Source organism: Helianthus annuus, chromosome 16, assembly GCF_002127325.2.
Source record: "Helianthus annuus cultivar XRQ/B chromosome 16, HanXRQr2.0-SUNRISE, whole genome shotgun sequence".
NCBI lineage: Eukaryota > Viridiplantae > Streptophyta > Magnoliopsida > Asterales > Asteraceae > Helianthus > Helianthus annuus.
This window is the reverse complement of record NC_035448.2, coordinates 117,449,242-117,463,973: the sequence shown is the minus strand read 5'-3', so window position 1 is coordinate 117,463,973 and position 14,732 is coordinate 117,449,242. Positions and strand designations below refer to the sequence as shown.

Here is a 14,732-nt window from a genome sequence, read left to right as displayed (position 1 = left end):
AAAGGAACTTGTGTTGGACACAAATGCAGTTTGCAGCTTAGGTTGCTGTTGCTGAGCTGCAGCAGATCTTGCCAAAACATCGAAGCCTGGAAGGTACATTTCTGTATTCTGAGGAGCTGGAGCACGCCTTGCTTTCCTGATTTCTTCATCATTTTTATGTTCCAGCTTCTGAATGAACTCGTAGATGTTAACCGTGTCTAGAGTTCCAGTGTGCTTCAACAACTCAATAAATGAACTCCATTTTGGAGGCAAAGCGTCAGCAAACCTATTCACCATGTCTAGTTGAGTAGAAACAACCCCATAAGCACACATTTCACTGATCAGATGATAGAAACGGGTTGTCATATCATTTAGAGTTTCGTTTTCCAAAAACTGAAACGATTTAAACTCTTTCTTCAACAAATCATGACGAGACTTTCGAGCTGCTGCATTGCCTTCTCCTCTAGCTACTAAGGCATCCCACAACGTTTTCGTGGTTTTGCAGTATGAGAACTGATGATAGATATCTTTGCTGAGTGCTTGTGTAAGTGTAGCAAAGGCCTTTTTCTCCAATTCATAAGCCTTCTTGTCATTTTCCAGCATGTTGGCATAACCTTCTGAAGTGGACGCAGCAGTTTCAAGATTAGTATTGAACGCATTGATGAAACACGTCCAAAGATCGGTGCTTTGCCCTTGAACATACGTGTGAAAACGGTTTTTCCATGATGGAAAATCGTTCATGTGATTCAACTTCGGTGGACGATTGTTGCTTCCCGTTTCACTTTCACTAATCAAAAGGTTTTGAATGCTTTGACTTTGATTGGAGACCAACGCCTATTGACTTGGACTGATTGATGGCGGTGGAAACATACTTTTTGCCCAAGCATCAGCAGAAGTTAGTTCTTGATTAGATTGTGAGTTCAAACTCCAATCCCAAGGACTTGTACAACTCATTTTGATCAAATATTAATAGAAAAACCTACACAAACACAAACTGTTAAATGCAAACAGACCCGAAATGAAAGATACAACCTGGTTCGAAAGATCAATACTTGTTCGAATGATCAACAGTGTTCGAACGATCACTGTTGAGTTTCGAGCAAAGACTTCGAAAGATTGACTTCGAAGGATTGACCACACGAAGGATCCTTATCTTTCGAAAGATGATTTCAAAAGATTCTCCTTATATTTCGAACACAGATCTCGAAAGATTCACCAATACGAAGGATCCTTATCTTTCGTAGAGTAACAGTAGCTCGAAAGATGTATCCTACGACAAGATTCCTTGGCTCGAAAGATAGAACACAGGCTTCGAAGGATATTCGAAGGATGGATATCTGTCGAGCCTCCTTGATCGAAAGATTATCTTTCGATGTCGAAGGATATCTTTCGAAGAGCTCTGACACAACTGAAAAGGTGACAGGTTGGTGAAAAAGGTGACAGGTTGGTGTACCAACTTTCGGCAGAAGGGATGTTCTGCACACGATTTTTCACCAACTTTTTGACTTTCAAACAAGATTTCCCAAAAAGGCAAATCTTATCCAACAAGTCCAGTCACCGGAGATAACCGGAAATATGGCCGGAAAATTCAAAGTCACTTAAAAACAAGTTTTCAAGTTACCCAACCCAACCTAGAACACTCCCGAAGGTTTAGAACTCGTTTTTCAGTTTTAAGATGCAAGAAAAACCACCAAAACGGGTGCTAAACCTAGTGTCCAAACACACCAAGAACTTGAACAAACCCGGTTTTAAACAAGGTAAAGAGCCACGGCTCTGATACCACTTATAGGTCCCTTTCCGGAGGATGACGAACCTAAACCTTGTTATACTAACCCACTAGCGAGTGCGGAATCCAAGCTAGCAAGCAAACCGGGATGAGACAAGTATAAACACAAACACACAAGGGTTCACCGATTAACACCACTGTATTAATACGTATGAAGGTTTCGGTTACAAGCACAATGTTTACAAATCTAACTTGCAAACTCTCACTATGTGTGTGTGTGTTTCGGACAGAATGCTCTCAAAGAAACTCTCTATCTTTCTGTCTGTGTGCATCTATCTTCTCACATACACTGCATGGGTATATATATACCCAGCCCAGGTTGACATGTCCGAAGGATTCGATAGATGGTCGAAGGATCATCTATCGATTACAATGTTATCGAAGGATTCACAGGGACCTCGAAAGATGATCTTTCGAGGTCCATCAATCGAAGCATATCTTTCGAGGAGATCGAAGGATCCACATCATCCTTCGATCTCTTATCCTTCGAGACAAACAACCATATATCTAACTATTTACCAAGTCAATCCGGAGGATGGTTGACTCGGTCAACTTACAGACTAACTAGGACATTGTTTACATATAGACCGAATACAGACAAAGTACAGACACAAGTGCACCAAAAGAAATTTACTATTCTACCCCCTCTGTTTTACATTTTGTTTTAGTCTTGTTATCAATTACCCCTTACATAGAAAGATGATGCCACCTCACATAAAAAGGAATATATTGAGGAGAGCGCAATATTTCCATACCCAAATAGTTATCAGATCACGTATCTCACTAACTCAGCCATTTTGTTTCTACCTTATATTTATTGACCGATGTTGACTCGAATCATATCCATCTAAAACCTGTTTGTAAGCCGGAAAACAATCGAATCTTCATAAATGGTCGAAGTTGACAAATTTTGAAAGTTAAAGATCTAAAATTGAACAATTTTGAAACTTTCAAAATATTGACGGTTGGTAGTTGAATAAAAGTTGGTCTCCCATGTGTGTGGTCAGTTAATACTGTTTAATATCAATCCTTAGTGAGGTTTTCAGTTGAAAATTCTCTAAGATTGATTACAACCCTAGCGGTTGTTCTCATTACGCGTTTAGCTTTCTCGTGTGTGCAGATGTAGCATTCAAGCAAGCTATAGGCAAATAGAATGTGTCAAAGGACAAGCTATGAATTGATGACACAACATGGATGCAATCAGTGGATCAAGAGGATGAAGATAATCAAGTTGCAGTTGACCATTCATCAACACCACGAGGATCTGAAGCTTTGAAGATCAACAGATTCACAAGCCACATTCAAGGGGGAGCTTGTTGATGCACCTACTGTCTGTGACAAGTGAAGATGTTCTCAAGATCCGTCAGTGTGTGTGAAGTCGAACATCATGAGCATCATCCAATGGGGAATTTGTTGATGCAATTAGTGTGGATGCCGCTAGTGACGTTCGAGACTGTTAAAGTCGCGACCGAAGGCGACGGCGTTCCTCCGTCGGTTTGACTCGGCATATGAGATACAAGTGACGAAGACAACGATACGAAACGAGACTGACATCATCATGACATCATGATGATGATGTCATGATTATTGAACACATGCATGTATCTTTATAAATACACACAAAACAGTAGTGCATGAATTGTATGAATCGCATGAAATATATGTAAACATGCATGCACACACGAAATACATGAGACACACAAAATATATGTGTGAACATGGTCTAGTTCGTGTAACATATAGCAAATATTTAGTGCCTGCTTCGTCTTGTTTCATACGTAGTATTTTGTTTCGCGTGTAACGTGATGTATCGCCTATAAATACAACAGGATAGGATTCATTCAAAAACTGAGAGTGTGAGAATGATCGGAGCTTTGTATTGTTCGAATATTGTACCGAAACTCTATAGAAATCAATACACGGAATTGTTTAAGGGTGAATCTTATTGTGCATTACATTCTCTCACTCGGTTTGTGTTGTAGCTTGGATTCCGCACTCGCTACCGCATCCGAAACAAGAAATCACGTTCTTGTGTTCAAGATCCGAATCCGGACCTCCCGTTAAAATTATGAGTTTGATTAATTTACTAACTCATTTTATAGAAATGAAAATCCGATTACTAGTTTGTCATCTTAAAGAGTTAGATTTGTTTGTCACTCGTGTGCATATCAAAGATTTGTATTAGAGCACATATGATGAAATCTAATTGACAATTTTCTTCATACACGAGTAATTTCCATTCACACGTCACACCCCAGACCAAATGAAGCAGCAGACCAAAGATCTCGAATATCACTTCACCTGTGATTGTTTAAAAACAGAAACACCTCCATGTTGTTTAGGTCCATACCGACTACCATTTTGTGCCGGCTTATTTTCCAAACTTTTGACAAATCACATTTTATTAATTAATTTTTGTAAACGGCATTGAGTAAAACAAGTGTGGTGTTTCCTTAGGTTCCTTGATCCTCTTAACCTTGTGTTTTATGTCTCTGATTTACAACTTTATTTTAAGTCTTCTTGCGGGTTTAAAACATATTTAAAATGCTTATCCTAGCAAGACTGGTTTATGCCAGAAGCATAATATAGACTCTATCAAGTTTGATCATCTGGACATATGATCTGTATTATGACATTATCACATATTCTAAATTTCACTGCAATACGGACAATAATACTTTTGGTCAGCAGACCATACGATTCGCATAGTGAGGTCACCACATATTATTAGTTTTAGGACAATACGGACCGTATCAGCTCGTATGCATTGAAAATGTTGGGTTTTGGATTCAGCTCATACACACCATTGTGTACAGGAATAGGAATAGGAATACGAATAGTAATACGGTCTATATTCCAGAATCAACAATCCGTTAATAAAGTACAAGCGAAATCAGATGATAGATCAACAATATCTCAAAAAAGTTTACAGTAAAAGCGTCATTCATTTACAAATGATATAAGAGGTATAGTTGAATTGAAATTTCAGTATTTTAAAGTTTAACATTGCCATGTGCAGTCAAATAGCACCGGATTCTTGTACTAACGCTGTGAAAAATCAACATGTTATAAACGATTACTATATGCGTTCTCATGACCAAACCTATTACAAGTAAGCCAATATGGAATTTTGGTTACAATAATAAACTCAAAAGAAGATCGAATAAAATAGAAATAAGGAAACAAGAGCTAAAAAGAGGCATTACAAATTAGGGAGAGTATCAAAATACCAAATGACTGGGGCATTTCACTAGATAAAGTAAAGCATGCTTCATCTCCAATTTTCCTAGTAATATCATAGTACCAAATGACTCCGGAATTTCTTGGACTTGTAGTCCCTTCAAGGAGGTGAAAAATTAAGTTTGCCAATTGTATTCGCGGTAAAAACAAACACGGTCTACACTTGTTTCTAGTTTTAATGACAAGAACCAATCACACCATATTGAGATAGAAGAAAGGATTATCTTCAAGAGTGATTAGACCTTCAGGGAGCTCCTTTTCCAGCTAACTAGTGTCAGTAAAAGCCACCATTGACTTTGTTTTCTACTGCCACCTGTGATTAGACCTTCAGGGACCTCCTTTTCCAGCAAACTGATCATCTTTCCATGTAGAAGTCAGGATAGGCTCACTCAGCATGTTCACATTGTTAGCATAGTATTGTTGTACCATATTGGTCCCAATGCACCAGCATAAGGATTAAAACCTAACATCCCATTGTTGGCTAAAGTCCACGCATGAGCCAGAATCTCAGTCTGGGCATGGGCTTGAGACAGGCCCTGAAAATCAGCTTGAGCCTACATAATATATGCACAAATACATACAATATACATAACATAGGCTGCGATGTGGTCACAGGCTGCAGAGGCGCCCGTGTGGCTTGGTACAGGTCTGGAACCGATGACCATGAAGGTCCATCAGCATAAGACGACCCGGACTCACCATGATGCTGACGTGGATCAGTTCCTCTTCGAAGTTTCTGCTGGGGTTGTTCGGGAGATTCACTATGATACTGCTGAGAACCACCCCGATCTTCCAAGCGTCTTCTTTGACCGCGGCTACCTTGACCGAAACCAGCCTCATGGGGCTCAGGACTTTCCTCGCCACTGGAACCTTCACTCCTTTTCTGCCGGGGTCGTTCAGGAGATCCGCAACGATACTGCCAGGAGCGACCACAATCATCACCCCTTCGATCCCAGCGACAACTTATACATGACTGTCCACCACCCGGGTAACCATCATGCCGCCTTTGACCACGGCTACCTTGACCGGAACCAACCTCCCCGGGCTCAGGACTTTCCTCTCCACTGGAACCTTCAGTCGCCCCCTTACCATTATGATTACTACAACAAACAAAAACAATCTCCCATTAACAAAATCCACCGTTATTTGTATTATATAAAATAATTTTTAAAGCTAATTTATCACAAGAGATATATGCAGTTTACACAAACACTTGTAAGAATTAATTAAAAAGGGAAAAGTTACTAATTAATAACCATTGACATAAACAGAAAAATATTATCTAACATCAGATGATTAATGTATATATCAACATCACACAACATCCATAACATATATGAATAATATATAAAATAATCTTTAAAACTAATGAATCACAAGATACATATACAGAATTACTAAAAAAATATAAAAAAAAAATACTATTTAATAACCATTAATAATCTAAAAACAGAATTATATTATCAGACATCAGATGATTGATGCGTACATCATACAACACACATAACATATACTAATAATATATATCACAATGTTTAAGATTAATAAACTACAAGAGATATATACAGAATTACTTATCAAAAAAAGGATTTCCAATAAATGGCCATCAATACACTAAAAACAGAATTATATCATCAAACATCAGATGATTAATGTACACATCATACAACACACATAGCATATATCAATAGTAAATTAACTTTTTTTGTCGAAAATCAATCACTGTTGTATTTAACAATCAATTAAAATCCCTCTGGAAGATCGAGCCCTTTCGACTTAGCTATCTATGGATTCAAACATAGAAAACCAACACTGCATTCAAGCAAGAGAAACCTACCATCTACCGAAACTAAGATATATTATACTGTGAAATGGTGGTGAAGATCTTAAATGGACGGTAATGGTGATTAATCGAAACTCTGAAAGCAGCAGAGAAACACAAGTAAAACCTATAATATTACTGAAAACAAAACGATCTCTAATGGTGGTCTGTTTGGATTAAATTAAGCACCAGCAAAATCAACAGGAAGATCAACAACATCTCAACAAAATCTATAGTCATTTGCAACAGATCTAAAAGGTAGTTGTACCTATGAATTCTCAACATGTTATGATCGAGTAACATGTACGTTCTTCAGTTCCCTGCATGATTAAACCGAATACAAGTAAGAAAACCGAAAGCTCATGAAAAAACAGAACTGGAAATCTCGTCACAATAATAATAGCAAACGAGATTGAAGGTTTACCCTGAGATCACGTCGCCTCTTTTCCTCTAACATTGTTAATGATCGTTACCAGCTAGGGTTCTGTACGGCGGCACTGGCTGAAAAACATACGTCTGTCGAATTGTTGAAAAATAGGTTTTTATGGTTGTGCGTGGGTATGGGTAAGGTGTGAAATTTACTATTCTACCCCCTCCATTTTACATTTATTTTAGGCTCTCACTATCTGCACACCAAGCCAGGCTATCTGCACACTTAGGGTTTACATACGCTGCGTATTGGTCAATACGCAGCGTATAGGGTTACCTGAATACGCTGCGTATTGACCAATACGCAGCGTATATAAGTGGTAGGTACACGACCAGACAGTCAAACCTCGTACCATGTCAAATCAGTCTTACATAGGGTGCGTATTGATCAATACGCTGCGTATTGGCAGACTGATTTGACCTGATACGATGTTGTCCAGGGCACGTGAATAAAGTAATACGGTGAGTAGGGATCAATACGGTGCGTATTGACATGCCAGATGAAAGTCTATTTATCCCTCCATTCATGTCTGTTACCCATCATCCGACATATACTTTGCTTTCCTTTTCATATACTTTGCTTTCCTTTTCATCTTCTTCTTAAGTAAATTGTTTGTTTTTGGTTCAACCTTGTTAAAATGTCATCATTTTGGAAGGATAATTATTTCGGTAATCGCTATTCTAACAACACATGGGGATCAAATGCTGTCAATGAGGAGGAGGAGGTTGTGTCTGGAGTCCCTGTTGATCAAGAAACACAGTTGCCAGACTTGAACAAGACTCTCACTCCACCTGTTGATGAACCAAATTACCCGGTGCATCAAGTGTGTCCAGATTACGGATACGGGTATGAATCTCCGTACGTGCAACAAAGTGGATACGGTGCTGAGAATGCACCTGTTGATGAACCAAATTATCCGGTGCATCAAGTGTGTCCAGATTACGGATACGGGTATGAATCTCTGTACGTGCAACAAAGTGGATACGGTGCTGAGAATGCACCTGTTGATGAACCATATTACCCGTCGCAGCCATCGTATCCGGGTTATGGGGTATACGGGGACGAAGGTGGATACGGAAGTTACAGTGGATACGGTGGTGATGGTGGATACGGGGGTGAAGGTGGTTACAGTGGATATGGGGGCTACGGTGGATACGATAGATATGGGGGTGACGGTGGTTACAGTGTATACGACAGATCTAGGGATGAAGTTGGATATGGTTATGAGTCCCGTAACACATCACTTTATGAACCATCTACCCCGAGCAATCCATTTCAAGTAAATGAGGTATCACATTAAAATAATTATTGTTATTATTATTATAATTATAATTGTTATTATTATTATTATTATAGTTAAAAATAATATAATTATAATAATTATTATTATTGTTAAAATACTTTAATTATAAATATTATTATTATTATTATTATTATTATTATTATTATTGTTGTTGTTGTTAAAAATATTATAATTAATTAACAAAATAATTATAAGATTTAGTAAATAAACAAGTTAAGAAAGTTAAGTTAATAAACAATTTATTTTTCTTTTCTAAATAAATAAATTAATAAAAAATATTTTAAATAAATTAGTATTGTAAATAAATAAAAGAATCATGAAATTGATTTTTAGTTAAAATGGTTAGTTTAAACCTAACTTAGTTAGTTAAATCATAGTTAAAATGGTTAGTTTAAACCTAACTTAGTTAGTTAAATCATAGTTATATCCTAACTAGGTTAGCATTTAATACAAGGGACCACTAACTGAGTTAGAGAACTCAGTTAGTCCAGTTAAGTGCCAAAAACAAAAAAAAGTCCCTGAAGTTTCAAATTTTACGAAAATAGTCCCTGAAGTTTCCAAAAATTGACAAAACAGTCCCTGAAGTTTTGAAAAATTGACAAAATGGTCCCTGAACTTTCGAAAATGGACAAAAATGGTCCCTAAACTTTCAAAAATTGACAAAAATGGTCCCTGAACTTTCGAAAATTGCAAAAATGGTCCCTGAACTTTCGAAAATTGACAAAAATGGTCCCTGAAGTTTCTAAAATTGAAAAAAATGGTCCCTAAAGTTTCTAAAATTGACAAAAATGGTCCCTAAAGTTTCTAAAATTGAAAAAAATGGTCCCTAAAGTTTCTAAAATTGAAAAAAATGGTCCCTAAAGTTTCTAAAATTGAAAAAAATGGTCCCTAAAGTTTCTAAAATTGAAAAAAATGGTCCCTAAAGTTTCGAAAATTGACAAAATTTAGTACCTGAAGTATGAGTTTCGATTATATTATTATTATTATTATTATTATTATTATTATTATTATTATTATTATTATTATTATTATTATTATTATTATTATTATTATTATTATTATTATTATTATTATTATTATAATTATTATTATGGTTATTATAATTATTATTATTATTATTATTATTATTATTATTATTATTATTAATATTGTCATTATTATTATTAATGTCTTTTTGACACAAATGGTCCCTGAAGTTTCGATTATATTATTATTAACGTAACCTTTTTTAGCGTTTCATGTCTCTAACTGATTTCCACTTCGATCACTGCTCGAAACAAAAGCCGGGAGTGGTGTACGAGTGGTGACTTATTCTTTTTGTATTGCCTCTTATACAAGAGGCCGTGCGCTCTCGCCTACGGGTTGGCGCAGTATTTCGCCTCCGCGCATCATCGACAGGAGCGCGGAATGCTATTCGGCGGCGCTTACGTGACCAAGATAGCCCATTCGTTGGGCTATCATCCGGAGAACGACCGCGGCCGTGTAGGCCCGGCGGCACAGCCAAAGCGGATGGGGATGAACACAATAAACGGGATGCATATTACCAAAGACTTTCCATGCGGGAAGCGGTTAAAGAATCTGGACGGCACGCAATACCAGCTTAAGGAACTGCCAGAAGAGTTCCCTCTGATTTATCCCCCGCGGGATCCGGAGCCGCCGGAGCCGCATGACCCGGCCGCCGTTCTTCCGCGGCCACCACAGCCGCGTGGACCACCCGGGGCGCCCCAGTTCCCACGCCATGTTATGCCCGGTCCTGACCCGTCACATGAGCGGCTGCTTCGAAACGTTGAGAGAAACAATTATTTGTTAGAGTGGGTGGCTGCGGCGCTGCAGCAGCAGCGACAGCATGACGGGTTACCTCCACTACCCTTCATTGCGGATGCGGACTGGGATCAGCATCAGCGGCAGCAGCAGCAGCATCAGGAGCAGCAGCATCAGGAGCAGCAGCAGCAGCATCAGGAGCAGCAGCAGTAGTATTTTATCATTTTGTTATGTATGTACAAACTTTGTAATGTATTTTGTTATGTATATATCAAACTTCGGTGTAAACAGTTTCACATATTTTGAAATGTTATATTTTGAAATTCAGGCAGGTTATAAAAAATTCTGGCAGGTTATTTAAAGTGTTTTGTCGTTACGGACTTAGTTTCGACGCTCGTTAGGCCCGTACGCGCCTTACGGACGACGTCGACTAAATAATAAAAAAAATATTATTTAGTCGACGTCGACCGTAAGGCGCGTACGGGCCTAACGAGCGTCGAAACTAGGTCCGTCGTTGCCCGTTAGGCCCGTACGCGCCTTACGGACGACGTAGACTAAATAATAAAAAAAATATTATTTAGTCGACGTCGTCCGTAAGGCGCGTACGGGCCTAACGAGCGTCGAAACTAAGTCCGTCGTTGCCCGTTAGGCCCGTACGCGCCTTACGGATGACGTCGACTAAATAATAAAAAAAATATTATTTAGTCGACGTCGTCCGTAAGGCGCGTACGGGCCTAACGAGCGTAGAAACTAAGTCCGTCGTTGCCCGTTAGGCCCGTACGCGCCTTACGGATGACGTCGACTAAATAATAAAAAAAATATTATTTAGTCGACGTCGTCCGTAAGGCGCGTACGGGCCTAACGAGCGTCGAAACTAAGCCCGTCGTTAAAATTTTAACGACGGGCTTAGTTTCGACGCTCGTTAGGCCCGTACGCGCCTTACGGACGACGTCGACTAAATAATAAAAAAAATATTATTTAGTCGACGTCGTCCGTAAGGCGCGTACGGGCCTAACGAGCGTCGAAACTAAGTCCGTCGTTGCCCTTTAGGCCCGTACGCGCCTTACGGATGATAAATTTACTAAAATGGTCCCTGAGGTTTGATGTGTTTACAAAATTAGTCCCTGAGGTTTGATGAATTTACAAAAATGGTCCCTGGTGTTTCCAGGATTTACAAAAATGGTCCCTGGTCAATTTCTGAAACACAAGGGACCATTTTATTAAATCCTGGAAACACCAGGGACCATTTTTGTAAATTCATCAAACCTCAGGGACCATTTTTGTAAATTTATCATCCGTAAGGCGCGTACGGGCCTAACGGGCAACGACGGACTTAGTTTCGACGCTCGTTAGGCCCGTACGCGCCTTACGGACGACGTCGACTAAATAATAAAAAAAAATATTATTTAGTCGACGTCGTCCGTAAGGCGCGTACGGGCCTAACGAGCGTCGAAACTAAGTCCGTTTAACGACGGGCTTAGTTTCGACGCTCGTTAGGCCCGTACGCGCCTTACGGACGACGTCGACTAAATAATAAAAAAAATATTATTTAGTCGACGTCGTCCGTAAGGCGCGTACGGGCCTAACGAGCGTCGAAACTAAGTCCGTCGTTGCCCGTTAGGCCCGTACGCGCCTTACGGATGATAAATTTACAAAAATGGTCCCTGAGGTTTGATGTGTTTACAAAATTAGTCCCTGAGGTTTGATGAATTTACAAAAATGGTCCCTGGTGTTTCCAGGATTTACAAAAATGGTCCCTGGTCAATTTCTGAAACACAAGGGACCATTTTATTAAATCCTGGAAACACCAGGGACCATTTTTGTAAATTCATCAAACCTCAGGGACCAATTTTGTAAACACATCAAACCTCAGGGACCATTTTTGTAAATTTATCATCCGTAAGGCGCGTACGGGCCTAACGGGCAACGACGGGCTTAGTTTCGACGCTCGTTAAGCCCGTACGCGCCTTACGGACGACGTCGACTAAATAATAAAAAAAATATTATTTAGTCGACGTCGTCCGTAAGGCGCGTACGGGCCTAACGAGCGTCGAAACTAAGTCCGTTTAACGACGGGCTTAGTTTCGACGCTCGTTAGGCCCGTACGCGCCTTACGGACGACGTCGACTAAATAATAAAAAAAATATAAGAATTAAGTTCCAGGTTCTGTGTGAATTTAAAGTTCAGAAGGCTTTATACGCTGCGTATTGACCAATACGCAGCGTATACTAACTGTCAGTATACGTTGCGTATAGGTCAATACGCAGCGTATTAGTAGTCACTGCATATAAGAATTAAGTTCCATGTTCTAACAGCTCCGGAACGGAGGATAAACTGGTTAAGGCGTTACGGTTCTAAATGAAAGGTCACGAGTTCGATTCATGCTAAGGGCCGGTTCTTTAAAGAAGACCCCCTTTTATTCTGATTTTATATATATTTACACTTTGGTCCCTGGTGTTTCATTTTTTATAAAAATGGTCCCTGAAGTTTCATAAAATTACAAAAATGGTCCCTGAAGTTTCATAAAATTACAAAAATGGTCCCTGATGTTTGATAATTTAGATAAATGGTCCCTGATGTTTCCAGGATTTACAATAATGGTCCCTTATGTTTCTGAAATTGACACAAAATGTTTCCAGGTATGAAGTGTCAAATTTTACCAAGTTTATATACGCTGCGTATTGGTCAATACGCAGCGTATAGAAACCTGGCAAAAATTTGACACTTCAAACCTACCAAAATGACCCCAAATGAGCATCAGTTTTGTATACGCTGCGTATTGGTCAATACGCAGCGTATAGGTGTTTCCAGGATTTACAAAAATGGTCCCTGGTCAATTTCTTCTGAAACACAAGGGACCATTTTATTAAATCCTGGAAACACCAGGGACCATTTTTGTAAATTCATCAAACCTCAGGGACCATTTTTGTAAATTTATCATCCGTAAGGCGCGTACGGGCCTAACGGGCAACGACGGACTTAGTTTCGACGCTCGTTAGGCCCGTACGCGCCTTACGGACGACGTCGACTAAATAATAAAAAAAATATTATTTAGTCGACCGTAAGGCGCGTACGGGCCTAACGAGCGTCGAAACTAAGTCCGTTTAACGACGGGCTTAGTTTCGACGCTCGTTAGGCCCGTACGCGCCTTACGGACGACGTCGACTAAATAATAAAAAAAATATTATTTAGTCGACGTCGTCCGTAAGGCGCGTACGGGCCTAACGAGCGTCGAAACTAAGTCCGTCGTTGCCCGTTAGGCCCGTACGCGCCTTACGGATGATAAATTTACAAAAATGGTCCCGGAGGTTTGATGTGTTTACAAAATTAGTCCCTGAGGTTTGATGAATTTACAAAAATGGTCCCTGGTGTTTCCAGGATTTACAAAAATGGTCCCTGGTCAATTTCTGAAACACAAGGGACCATTTTATTAAATCCTGGAAACACCAGGGACCATTTTTGTAAATTCATCAAACCTCAGGGACCATTTTTGTAAATTTATCATCCGTAAGGCGCGTACGGGCCTAACGGGCAACGACGGACTTAGTTTCGACGCTCGTTAGGCCCGTACGCGCCTTACGGACGACGTCGACTAAATAATAAAAAAAAATATTATTTAGTCGACGTCGTCCGTAAGGCGCGTACGGGCCTAACGAGCGTCGAAACCAAGTCCGTTTAACGACGGGCTTAGTTTCGACGCTCGTTAGGCCCGTACGCGCCTTACGGACGACGTCGACTAAATAATAAAAAAAAATATTATTTAGTCGACGTCGTCCGTAAGGCGCGTACGGGCCTAACGAGCGTCGAAACTAAGTCCGTCGTTGCCCGTTAGGCCCGTACGCGCCTTACGGATGATAAATTTACAAAAATGGTCCCTGAGGTTTGATGTGTTTACAAAATTAGTCCCTGAGGTTTGATGAATTTACAAAAATGGTCCCTGGTGTTTCCAGGATTTACAAAAATGGTCCCTGGTCAATTTCTGAAACACAAGGGACCATTTTATTAAATCCTGGAAACACCAGGGACCATTTTTGTAAATTCATCAAACCTCAGGGACCATTTTTGTAAATTTATCATCCGTAAGGCGCGTACGGGCCTAACGGGCAACGACGGACTTAGTTTCGACGCTCGTTAGGCCCGTACGCGCCTTACGGACGACGTCGACTAAATAATAAAAAAAAATATTATTTAGTCGACGTCGTCCGTAAGGCGCGTACGGGCCTAACGAGCGTCGAAACTAAGTCCGTTTAACGACGGGCTTAGTTTCGACGCTCGTTAGGCCCGTACGCGCCTTACGGACGACGTCGACTAAATAATAAAAAAAATATTATTTAGTCGACGTCGTCCGTAAGGCGCGTACGGGCCTAACGAGCGTCGAAACTAAGTCCGTCGTTGCCCGTTAGGCCCGTAC

The 14,732-nt window shown here is 39.9% G+C and overlaps 1 protein-coding gene across 1 annotated transcript; it reads right to left on the bottom strand.

Moving 5' to 3' along the window:
* Positions 1–5,486: 5,486 nt before the first annotated feature.
* Positions 5,487–7,337, bottom strand: LOC110919495. The gene is made up of 3 exons (XM_022163762.2): positions 7,252–7,337; positions 7,096–7,147; positions 5,487–6,105 (listed from the first exon to the last, which is right to left on the bottom strand). Exons 2-3 carry the CDS (start codon positions 7,128–7,130, stop codon positions 5,487–5,489), a joined length of 654 nt encoding a protein of 217 aa, XP_022019454.1. The 5' UTR covers positions 7,131–7,147; positions 7,252–7,337.
* Between the last annotated feature and the right edge of the window lie 7,395 nt (positions 7,338–14,732).